This window comes from Phragmites australis, chromosome 22 (assembly GCF_958298935.1).
Source record: "Phragmites australis chromosome 22, lpPhrAust1.1, whole genome shotgun sequence".
Classification (NCBI taxonomy): Eukaryota; Viridiplantae; Streptophyta; class Magnoliopsida; order Poales; family Poaceae; genus Phragmites; species Phragmites australis.
In genome coordinates, this window is record NC_084942.1 from 13,018,073 (window position 1) to 13,030,242 (window position 12,170).

Below are 12,170 nucleotides of genomic sequence, written 5' to 3' on the forward strand. Positions count from 1 at the left end.
GCTGGTCGAGGCCCCATAGCAGCATCGTCTCCCCCGCCGTGCTCTCCACCGGACGCGCAACGTCGCCGTACGCGCCCATCATGTGCCCCATCTTTTTGCTGGTTTTCTATTAGGTGAAGAGTGGGCAAGAGGAGGTGGGACAAGGCTTATATTTTATATATAATGAAGATTAAAATAAGAAAAACGTAAGTACTTATAAAAAAGAAATAAACATACAAGTTCAACAGTATGCAATAAAATGGGAAAAAACTGCTACGTCAGTGGTGTATGGCCTCGTAGTAAGGTGTTTGGTTAAGTCTCGCAACAAGAAAAAAAGGTTTTTTTTCTACATAACAAAGAGGGTTTTTTTCATATAACAAAGAGGGTTTATTTTTATAGTTGTAGAAAATGTAAAAAAAGAAAAATCCCCGAGACCCATCCAACACATAATTTTCGTGTCGTACGCCCGTGCTCCTGCTGATTTAAGGTCAGGTCACGACTCCTCCTGTCTGGCTGTCTCTTTAAAAAAGAAAAAAAAATCCCAACTCCTCCGCCCCCGAACACATCTGAACCCCCTTCCGTCGAAGCACGACACCTCGATTTCTTCTGATCTCTGCTGACCGTCGTCGCCCTCGTCCTCCCCTCTGCCGGCACTACAGCTGCTGATCTGTCAGGACTTCTGCTGGTAAGGAAGCCATGGCTTGCTCCGATGGATTCCTGTTGAGTTAATTTTGGCTCTGGTAGTCTTCCCTCCGCCATTTTTGTTTTTGGGGCAAACCTCCGCCGACTTGACCGGACACAATTTCTGCCTTCCGCACGCGTCGGCGTCGCCCATCGCAACGGTACGTCAGCGCTCCCCTTCTATCCCCGCTGATGCTGATCGAGAGAGACTGCGTTTCTGATGGTTTTCTCGATCCGCCCCTGACCGGACGCCTGTGCATCCGTCTGCCCCTTGTTTCGCAGCTGCTAGAAGAGATGAACTGCGAGACATGTCAGCTGAAGGAGCTGGTCCGATCCGAAGCCCTAACTCGGTTTTACTGTTCTTTTGGTTTTTCTCGTTTGCTAATTTTGGTGAATTCCTTTTCTTAATTATTTTCTTTTTTTGCCGGTTGTTTGTCAGCAGGAGCTGGAACCTAAAGAGATCAGGGATGTGCTGCGATGTGAGTCTGTCTATTGAATTTTCTCCTTCCTTCCTAGCTCTGTTTCTTGTTAAAAAGTCTTCCTTTTATTTGTTTCAAATAGTTGGGTGTCTCTAGTCCCATGAAATCGAAACTCTCAAGTAATGGATTTCACATTTCACATGCTTATTTGTTGTTTAGGGTTCAATGATTATTGAAATTGAGTAATTTCACTGAAGTTAACGACGGAAATCATGTTGAACTTGTGGAGTACAAACTAAAATCACTCAAGTTCTCTCCTTTGGGGAAAGAGTGATGCATGGGTTATGCAAGTGGAAACTGAACAAGAATTGGATATACACCAATCGTGCAGTAGGGGTCTTAACTTTGAATTTTCCGTTGTGGACCATATTATGACATGTTTGGGCCTGTAGAGTTCTGAAGTACATTCATTACTTAGATGACTTGATGAAGTTTCTTGAGGATGCCTCTCTTTCTTAACTTTGGGTCCTTCCGATTAATAATAAGAATTTGAGGTAGTATTTTAGCGTGTCCTCTATACTACACAGCCCTTGTTGATGGATATGCTAAATATGACTATGCTGCAGGCATTTTACACACCATATTCTTCCATAGAACCCTAAGCCTTGTTCGGCCCAAAGATGTCGACTGTGAACTCTTTGAGATCACCTACGTGAGTATTCTCGTACATTAAGATCTGGATGCATTTCATTTGTCCAAGGCATTTGATGCTATTGTACTACAAGTAATTGTATCTACATATTACTACTATCAAGAAATTCTTGACACTTTGACTTTCATGGTCTCCTAGATGCAAATTTGACTATTTGTTATCACAATATATTGCTAATGTTATGGAGTGTAAGGTTGAATTATTTTTTCAATGACAAACTTAATCATATCATTTTCGTGTTATAACTCTAAATAGCTAAAAATATATTATTTTTCAAGATCCAAAAGTTGACCTTTGGTTTTCTATAGTTAGAATAATTTGTGACTTGTGATTGTTTCTTTATAATATGTTTAGAATTCATATTTGTGACTAGTGTTTTCTGGCATTTCACATGTTTTATGATTGGAAACCCAAGTACACAAATGCATACCTATGTCTATTTCATAGTAATTTTATGGTCAATGTAGTCAGGTTATGTCTTCGTGCTTATTAGCTGTACACCCTGAATCATGGTTTAGTATTATTGCTAGTAACAGTGAGATCTACATCTTGTTTGGTAAACATGGATCAAAATAGGAGCTTAGTGCTGTTAATGTGTAGTAATGACATTTAGAGTTTAGGTATGATACCATATTTGGAATTGACACAAACAAGTCAACGAATGATGCATATTTACTGTGGACTATAAGTAATATATAAAGCGCGCTGGTACAGAAGAGCCATATGGGACTGATCCTAAACTAGGTAAAAAAAAATCTCGAACACGCATATTGCCGTCCAGCCGCCAGGGGTTGGTGATGAACCAAGAGCACCTCAACCCAGCCCTTGAGCTCCAGCGGAGGTGAAGGTGATCATCGTCGTCGTCGCTTGGTGGGTTAGGATCTTCTGACAAGGAGGCAAAATCGGGTTGAAAGTCCTACAACTTCTCTAGCCAAATGTAGATGGTGTACTGCAAGGTCTGCTTCCCCGGCAACATGAGGGACTCTGGTGTCAGGTGCATGTTCGTCGTCTGGCTCGAAATCCAAGGTCTCAATCATGAGCAGTTCCTTGATCTGGGGGATGATCTCCGGGTGGAATGTCCACGTCGTCAACCAGAACTTCAACATGTTTGAGCACGCCACCATATCTGGGTGCGAGCTCTCCTCCCAACAACAAGAGCCGAGGAGCTTCTCCGTCGTGTCGAACTCCTAGGCATGTGACAAGATCCCATCCATGGCATGCTTGACATGGTATAGGAGCAAATGAGTCTTAGTGTGCATCCGCCTCATCCATGGCTATATCAGAATGCGATGCCGTGGTGTGCGGACAACTTTGCTCTTAGCCAGAATGCGTGCCACTGTGTCAGGAACGAGCAGCAGGATGAGGAATTCCTCCTGCCGGCACTAGTAGATAGACAAAAGTGCATTCGAAAGCGCTGCGCGATTGCCTCAAGCACCTCATGCATATCGGTAGTTGATGAAGCCGCACCACAATGAGCACCACCGCGTGGCGAAGCTCTTCCGCCACAGTGATGCGATTGGACCTACCCAGAATGCAAAGCTCTCGCCAAGGGCAACGGGCGGGGTGGCCTTGGTGCCACTGCTCGCTGGATAGATCCTCAGCCACATAAGGGGTTCCTGCGTCGGGACTAGAGCTAGATCAGCCACCGAGGACGAAGGTAGAGGAGGCGTGATAGGGTAGGACCGTTGTCAATGGCTGTATATCTATACCTCTTTTTTACGGAGGCATTGATCCATAGAACCTATAAAAAAGAGATGGTTGAGGCCATGTCGTGAGCGTCGAGCGCCAATGCAAGGCCCTGGGTGTCATGGCCAAAGTATTACCGCGGGGCGTGTGACCGTCGACCTTCTTCCTCGGGGGTTGTGGATGCGGCTTCCGGCTTGAAGAGATCTCTGGCGTCGGCCCACGAGGGAGAGATTGTGAGCACGATTTGGAGGACTCCAGTGTCGGTCGACCACGCTGGAGTGGCATCGCCCGCGTTGGTGGCTGCCGGTCTCATGGGTGGCGCCAGTGTGGCCTGGAGTCGGGGTGAGCGCCGAGGAGGGAGGATGGGAGGCCTTTTCTTCCATAATGAACATTCTACCACCAAAATCTACCGAGAAACTAATACGATTTTATATCCCGGTTACAGGAAATACATTGTCACATTCATGTCCCTTTTTTTATGTAATCAGCTTTTGGTAGTCAATGAGCTTCTGAAGAATATGGAGAGTTGACCAGAAAATATCGTGAATAGCTTGTAACAAATTCTATTAATGCATGACCTTCATTATTAAGTTATGCTTTGTATTTATCAAATGATTTTTCATTTAACTCACTAAAGAATTCTGTAAAATGTTTAGGGTAAACCAATCTAGTACAATTTTTGCTGACCTAATAGCTGATCCATCAAACGCCTTCTCTGTACTTGCTAAACACAAAACAGATTTAGTCTTAAATTCCCGTCATTCATTGCATCAGTCATAAGATGCAGTCATGCAGATGTCATTGCATCATTCATTGCATATGACCTGGTTCTGAATAAGGTCGAATGTTGTTCACTGCATTAGAACTCTATGACCCTGAAACCGCATATACATCCCAAAGAACTCTCACTGGTCCAGGCAAATGAAACAGTGGATCCCAAGTTGCCAGTAAACTCAGCCCTATGTCTGTCCCGTGGATCCATGTGCATGTCATCCCAAAAAAATCTCTCAAATTCCTAGGTCCATCAAGCAACATTCTGGACACCTGCATATATGTCTTCAGCTGATGGCCTATGTTTGATCCAAAAGTCAAAAACCTGTCAAAGGCCAGCTCATGCTGTATGGCCCCAAATTTTTTATTTAGCTAAACATTGTTGAATCCCAAGTCTAACCACCAACTGCTACATTAACAGCTCATATCCGCATATGGCTCGTTTACAACCAGAAATCACCCAGGCAACATGCCTGATCAATATTAACGAAACCCTGGACAATGGTTACTTATTAGCTGCAGCTGGCAGTCAGTATTTAGTAATATGTTTTTCTGTGAGTTTTCAGGCAAGGTTGCTTGCATTTCAACAGAAAATCAAGCTTCAAAGCTGTACTATTTGTAGAGCTGTATTTTACCAACTTTCATTTCTTACAACCTGACCGAATACTAGGAGCCTGCCAGCAACATTGTGACTACGAATTTTGATTTCATTTTCTTTGTTGTTGCTTACTTTTGTGCTTCTTTCTTTTTCGATTACGCTTTTACTTTTGTTTTTGGGTGTGTATAGGTGCAGTGTGGACTACCCGAATTAGAAAAAGAAGTTGATGGAAAGATTGACCAGTTCATTGCTTGGGTAGAGAAGCATCCAAATCGCAGAAGCCAGGTGTGAACTACATTTGGTCATTTTGATATTCTTCTTCAGTTTACTTTCTTTGTTGAACCTGTATTATCTTTGTTCCAATTTTAATTAGCGTTTGACCTGAATATCTCAGGTATGCCTCTACTTTTTCGATGAGAAAAACAAACACCCAGGTTGGTTTGTAAACAAAACAGAGCGCATTTATTGGGAACAATGGTTCATCAATTTGCATGTCATGAACCCAAAAGGATATAGCAAATCAAATAGCTCCAAAGGGCTCACAAATATTGGAGGTAATTTTGTTAATTAAACTTTCACGGTCTTCATAAAGCCATCCTAGTCCCATGGAACAGTGTAACAGTAACATGTGACGCAACATGCTCTTAGAGAACACCTTGGAGGAGACTAGCTCAAGGCGTGCTGCATTGGAGTCATCCATTCATGAAGTACTATTCCAGATCATAAACTTCGCCAACAAGAAAAAAGACCATATTCCTGCGATCCCTGATAGAATATTCAATCATGAGATCATGATCCCAAGGTTAGTGTTATATTTGGTATGGACGCAAGGATGCATAATGTATGATAAGAGTTATCCTTAGTTGGCCCAAATATTTTTTTGTTGAGATTCTCTACATATATCTGGATCTCCAGGTGACCCCTTTTCGTTGGACGTGTTGACAGTTCCTCGGATTCTGTGTTTGGATGGAACACCGACGTTCTTCGGAGAGTGTTGAATAGTGGGCACCCGTACTCACTTTAGCTGAAGACGACCGATGCCGCCATCCGGTGTGGAAGGTGCTTTGCTAACCATCCGGTGTGGAAGGTGCTTACGGAGAACTAGTGTTGTGTACATAATCCATGTATGCTGTCCAGAGAGCAAGGTCATCTGGCCTGTAAATATTTATGTGCAAAATTAATTTTTTCTATTTTGAACAATGTTGCTTGCTGGATAACCAGATACTTAATACGCTATCAAATATGCTTTGTTGAGACATTTTTGAATTTTAATGTTTTTCTTGGCCCCTTTTCTTTTGGACCGACTGGCCCATTTGCTTCACAGTGGCCTGAGCCCATGCGATGGTGGGTTCAAGGGTGAAGCATCGGTCTGCCAAGGCAAAGGGGAGCAAGGAAAATTCAAGTAAAGGGAGAGCAAGGGCTGGTGACAGCCGGTAGGGCTGTGGTGGCAGTGGCATAACTGTCTTCGATTCCCTTTGGGGTCGTGGGGCTAGATGTTGTTATCGTCGTGTCTATTTGTATGGTGGCTCTCTTCCTAGCAAGAAAGGAGAAAAACTCTCTTTCATCTTTTATTTTTTCTTCACTGATCTCTTTCAGTTTTGGTTGTCATCTTTGAGCTGAACTTGAGGGAGCTTAAATCTTGGCTCTGGTGCTTCGACGCTTGGAGAGATTGAGTTTTGGAGCTCCTGTGTTGGTGGTGGTCAGAGTTGTGGATGTTGAAGCTTGCTCGCATGTGTTGTTGCAATGCAGTTGAGGTTTTGTATCTCTATTCTCCTTCTCGCCAATCGCAACGACGGGCGGTTGGATATTTTGGTTAGTGACTTTTGAGTCTGCATTGCCTCGAATGATAGTGTGTTTCAGCGGATCACGATGTGAGTATTGCTCATCTTTCTTTGTTCTGGACCATTCAGGTAGTTTCACGTTATTGCTCAATGATAAATAATTGTGTTGAGACTGGGCATGTTTTTTATACACTAGTTAGACATGTGCATTCTCTAGTCTCTCGGCCCACTGGATGTTCTAGTCGGTCTATATATATCTGATCTATTCTTGTACATCGAGAAACATATTTTTATTTAGTACTCCAGGGTGCTGCCTGTTTGGTGATTCCTAGGATAGTGTTGTTGTTAGTACAGAGTATGCTTGCTTTTGATTCTAGATTTGGTAGCTGATTTAGCTATTCAGTTTTGTCTCTGTATTTGCTATATTTCGCTTCTCCTGGTCAGAATGTGTATTCTCTTTTTGGGACAGCAGCACTGTTTTTTATGATGGTTTAAATCTAGAGAATTTATTTAGGTTTTAGAACTAGTTGTTATCTTAGAAATCTGCTCGGTAAGTGATATTTACAATAGGACAGTTAGGGAGTAGGACCTTAAATGTCCTAGGGCCAACTACTATATTATTTCTGAGAGCACTTATATAATTGTTTTCTACCTGCTGCCTAATTCTAGTTGAACACATGATGGTGGGTACTGGTTCTTATAACTTACTGTCTTTTGTTCCATGGTCATGTGTAATGAAAATCTTTTGGCTATACTCTTATGTTTTTGACATGTGGTATAATATCCATGCTCTTATTATCGCACTATTATTTACAACAATCCAGAAGTCCAACTGCTTCTGCGATGGCTAGTTCTAGCTCCTCTGTTCTACCACCGTCGTCCTCGAACGCGATTAAGCCTGAGAACTTCGATGGGATCGGCTTTAAGCCCTGACAGGCCCAGACGAGGCTATGGTTGATAGAGCTCGGACTTTTCTAGATCCTCACCAAAGAGCCGTCTACTCCTCTGGGGAAAAACGTGTAAGACGAGGTCAAAAGAACGTGTCTCAACACGTTAATGGCCCGTTGGGAGAAGGCTAATGCCTCAGCCCTAACACGTCTCTTGGCTATCCTATCGAACAGGCTCTTCAATGTTTACATGGGGTTCGGGGAAGCATGAAATGTATGGTCAGAGCTGAATGACAAGTATGCTGAAAGTGACAATAGCAATTAATCCTTCACATTGGCTAGTTACCTGAATTTTCGTATGGGAGATGGCAGATCAGTCATGGAACAGATCCATAAGTTGCAGCTGATTGTGCAAGACTTAGGTCAACATGGTTGTGTCCTCCCTAAGAGTTTTCAGGTTAATGCCATCCTAGCCAAGCTGCCCACTTCTTGGCATGACTTTGTCACTGCACATCGGCACTTAAAGCAGCGATTGACTTTTAATGGGCTCATTGCTTCTATAAATGTTGAGGAGAAGTCTAAGGCAGGCTATGGTAGAGTGAAGACGCTCGTTAAAGCTAATCTTGTCGAGCCTATGGAATGTGGAGAAAGAGAAGACCAAGCATGGAACTTTAGGACCAAAGGCTAATGCTATGAAGAAGAAAAAGAAGTCCGAGATTGTCTGCTACATCTGCGGTGGGTTGGACCACAAGGCCAACAGATGCCACAATCGTAAGGGCAAAGGGCCAATGCCTGAGTAGCAGAAGGCAGCCAAAGCCCAAGTGCATGTGGCAGTTGCAACAGTCGATGATACCGACAAAGGTAACTCCACTAGTGGGTATGTATCTGAGGCCTATATGGCAAATTCACCAGTAAGTTGGTGGGTTGATACAGGTGCTAAAAGGCATATTTGTGCTGATTAGATGTATTTTACTTCTCTACAAGGCACAGATTGTGGATCTGTATTGATGGGAAATAGGATCTCGATAGCATTATGTGGAGTAGGACAAGTGAGCCTGAAGTTAACTTCTGGCAAGACTCTTGTCCTAAAGGACGTGCTGTTTATGCCTGTCATGACCCGTAATTTACTCAGCGAGTCAATGTTGTATCGGTAAGGAATAAAGATAGTCTTCAAGTCAAATTAAGTAGTGATGACCAGGTGTGGGTTGTTTGTAGAAAAATGCTATGATTGCATAGGCATGTTTCGTATTTCTATTTTTGATAGTTTCGCAAACACTTTCTATTCTTCATATTCTAATAAGAAAATTGATATATGACATTCTCATCTTTGTCATGTTAATAATGAAGCAATTGTGTGTTTGAGAAAGATGGATCCGATTCCCTCATATAATTATGACAAGAGTCATAAGCACGAGGTGTGTGTAAAAGCTAAGTAGCCCCGCAAACTGTTTCACTCGGATGAGGGGAGAAGCACCACATTACTTAAGCTGATCCATTCTGATCTTTATGAGATGAATGTAATTTTAACTAAGCGTGGCAAAAGATACTTTTTTATCCTTATAGATGATGCTACTAGGTTCTGCTATGTTTATTTTCTTAGAACAAAAGATGAAGCATTATAACATTTTAAGATCTATAAGACCGAGGTGAAAAACCAGCTGGGAAAGACAATAAAGAGATTGAGGTCTGATAGAAGTGGGGAATATATTCCCAGGAATTTCTCTGAGTTCTGCGGAAAAAGGTGGCATAATCCATGAGTTTACGCCACCATACTCACCATAAGTGAACGGAGTAGCCGAGAGAAAGAACCGAATGATTTGTGACTTGATTAATGCCTTATTAAAAAGTTCTAATATAGCTAACTTATGGTGGGGTGAGGCTGTTCTCATAGTTAACTTTGTCCTGAACAGGGTCGCGTCTCAAAACCGCAAGGCATCCCCTTATGAAGGATGGAAGGGGAAAAAACTAAATCTGCCCTTTCTTCTTAGGGGCTGTTTAGCCAAAGTTCATGTTCCTCTGCCGAAGAAAATTAAATTAGGATCAAAGATTGTCGATTGTGTCTTCCTAGGGTACGCACACCAGAGTGTCACCTATAGATTCCTAGTGGTCCGCTCTGAGGTCTCAGACATTACCGTCAACTCGATAATGGAGTCTCGGGATGTGACATTCTTTAAGCATATCTTTCCTATGCGAGCGAAGGAGGCTGATATTAATGATCTTTTAGTTAATGATCCTGCTCCTCATAGTGTCATTGACATGGTTCCTGAATTGGAACTAAGGAGGAGTAAGAGGCAAAGAACTGAAAAATCACTGGGAGATGAATTTGTTTCCTTTGTGGTGGATGATGAACCACGAAACCTTTGAGAGGCATACGCTTCTTCAGAAGTGGAGTACTGGAAGGAAGCAGTCCGTAGTGAGATGTATTCAATCATCACTAATGGAACCTGGGAGTTAGTAGACCTCCTAATTAGCTGCAAGCCGGTCGACTGCAAATGGATCTTCAAGAGAAAGCGTGGACCTGATGGTACTATAGAAAAGTACAAGGCCTAATTAGTGGCTAAGGGTTTTTACGCAAAAGGAAGTTGAGGACTTTTTTATACGTATTCTCCTGTTGCCAGATTGCCCACTATCCCCGTGCTCTTTGCAATGGCAGCGTCGCATAATTTCCTTGTGCATCAGATGCATCAGAGACGGGTATAATCGTTATGGATTATATTCATTCTGAAAGGAACCTTGCTGATCCTTTCACAAAAGGAATGGCTAGAAAGATCATTTAGGCAACATCTAGAGGAATGGAACTACTACCCACTGATAAGGTTCGGTGGTAACCTCTCCTAGGAGATCGGAGATCCCGTGAACTAGCTCTAGGAAAACAAGCTGTGTGAGCACAAGAGCAAATCAATCTCATTTGCTGCTTTGCTCTTCTATAGGAGAGGTTGAGCTGCTAGCTCTTAATGAATTCAATGATGTATGGCAATAGATGTCGTCCTACAGGACATCTAGGAGAATTCACCTATGTGAGTGTGATTGTGGGGTCACAATCATAAAGAAATCGGTACTTCTCTAGGTGGCACTCATGAATAAAGGTACATGAACATGACCGTAACATCCAACCCAAGAGCTAAGGCAAAAACAACCATATACAAGTCAATGTATATGAGAAGGCTCTCGCACCAAGGCTGAGGATCAAGGTTTAGTCCTCCTTATCCTATGTGAGCTAATTTTTATGCAATTAGGTAATTTGTTCAAACCCGAAAGGTATAATTAATTCAACCCTGTATATCAAACCAAATAACTCCGATATTAAAATTTAGTGAGGACTGTTGAGAAATTCTTGAATTTTAATGTTTTTCCTGGGCCCCTTTTCTTTTGGACCGACTGCCCATTTGCTTCACAGTGGCCCGAGCCCATGCGATGGTGAGTTCAAGGGTGATGTGTTGGTCTGCTAGGGTAAAGGGGAGCGGGGAAAATTCAAGTGAAGGGAGAGCAAGGGCTGGCAGCGGGAGGTAGGGCGGGGGCGGCACAACCACCTCTGATTCCCTAGGGGTCATGGGGCTGGAAGGCGTCGTCATCATGTCTATTTGTATGACGGCTCCCGATCCCTAGCAAGAAAGGAGAAAAACTCTGTTTCCTCCTTTATTGTTTCACCTTTGATCTCTCTCGATTTTGGTTGTCATCTTTGAGCTGGACTCGAGAGAGCTCGAATCTTGGCTCTGGTGCTTCAACGCTTGGAGAGATTGAGTTTTGGAGCTCCTGTGTTGGTGGTGGTCGGAGCTATGGACGTCGAGGCTCGCTCGCACGTGCTGTTGCAGTGCGGTTGAGGCTTTGTATCTTTGTTCTCCTTCTCACCGGCGGCAATGACGGACGATTGGATTTCTGGATCAACGACTTTTGAGTCGTGCATTGCCTCAATTGACAATGCGTTTCAACGGATCATGCTGTGAGTATTGCTCGTCTTTCTTTGTTCTGGATAGTTCAGGTAGCTTCACGTTATTGTTCGATGATGAATAATTGTGCTGAGACTAGGCATGTTTTTTAGTAAACTAGTTAGACCTATGCATTCTCTAGTCTCTCGACTATATCTAGTAGCCCTTGGATGTTCTAGTCGGTGTATATATATCTGATCTGTTCTTTACAGTGAGAAACATATTTTTATTTGGTACTCTAGGGGATGCCAGTTTGGAGATTCCTGGGACAGTGTTGCTGTTATTATAGAGTATGCATGCTTTTGATTCTAGATTTGGTAGCTGATTTAGTTATTCAGTTTTGTCTCTATATTTGCTATATTTCGCTTTTCCTGGTTAGAATGTGTATTCTCTGTTTGGGACAACAGCACTGTTCTTGATGATGGTTTCAATCTAGAGAATCTGTTTAGGTTTTAGAACTAATTGTTACCTTAAAAATATGCCAGTCAGTGATACTTACAATAGAATAGTTATGAAGCAGGACCTTAAATGTCCTGGGGCCAACTATTATATTATTTATAAGAGCACTTATATAACTGTTTTCTACTTGCTGTCTAATTCTAGTTGAACACATGATAGTGGCTACTGGTTCTTATAACTTGCTGTCTTTTGTTCTAAAGTCATGTGTAATGAATACTTTTTGGCTATACTCTTATTTTTTGACATATGGTATAATATCTATGCTCGTATT

General features: G+C 42.6%; 1 protein-coding gene across 2 annotated transcripts; it reads left to right on the forward strand.

Moving 5' to 3' along the window:
• The first annotated feature begins 479 nt into the window (after nucleotides 1-479).
• On the forward strand, nucleotides 480-6,104 carry LOC133904787 (autophagy-related protein 101-like). Of its 2 annotated transcripts, none has more exons than XM_062346337.1 (8): nucleotides 480-821; nucleotides 943-987; nucleotides 1,103-1,139; nucleotides 1,706-1,791; nucleotides 5,036-5,131; nucleotides 5,241-5,400; nucleotides 5,495-5,648; nucleotides 5,762-6,104. In XM_062346337.1, the coding sequence occupies exons 2-8, from the start codon at nucleotides 955-957 to the stop codon at nucleotides 5,763-5,765; spliced, it is 570 nt and encodes a 189-aa protein (XP_062202321.1). In that variant the 5' UTR covers nucleotides 480-821; nucleotides 943-954; the 3' UTR covers nucleotides 5,766-6,104. The 2 variants fall into 2 exon arrangements, with proteins under 2 accessions (XP_062202321.1, XP_062202320.1); XM_062346336.1 differs by having other exon boundaries at nucleotides 5,792-6,104.
• Nucleotides 6,105-12,170: the final 6,066 nt, after the last annotated feature.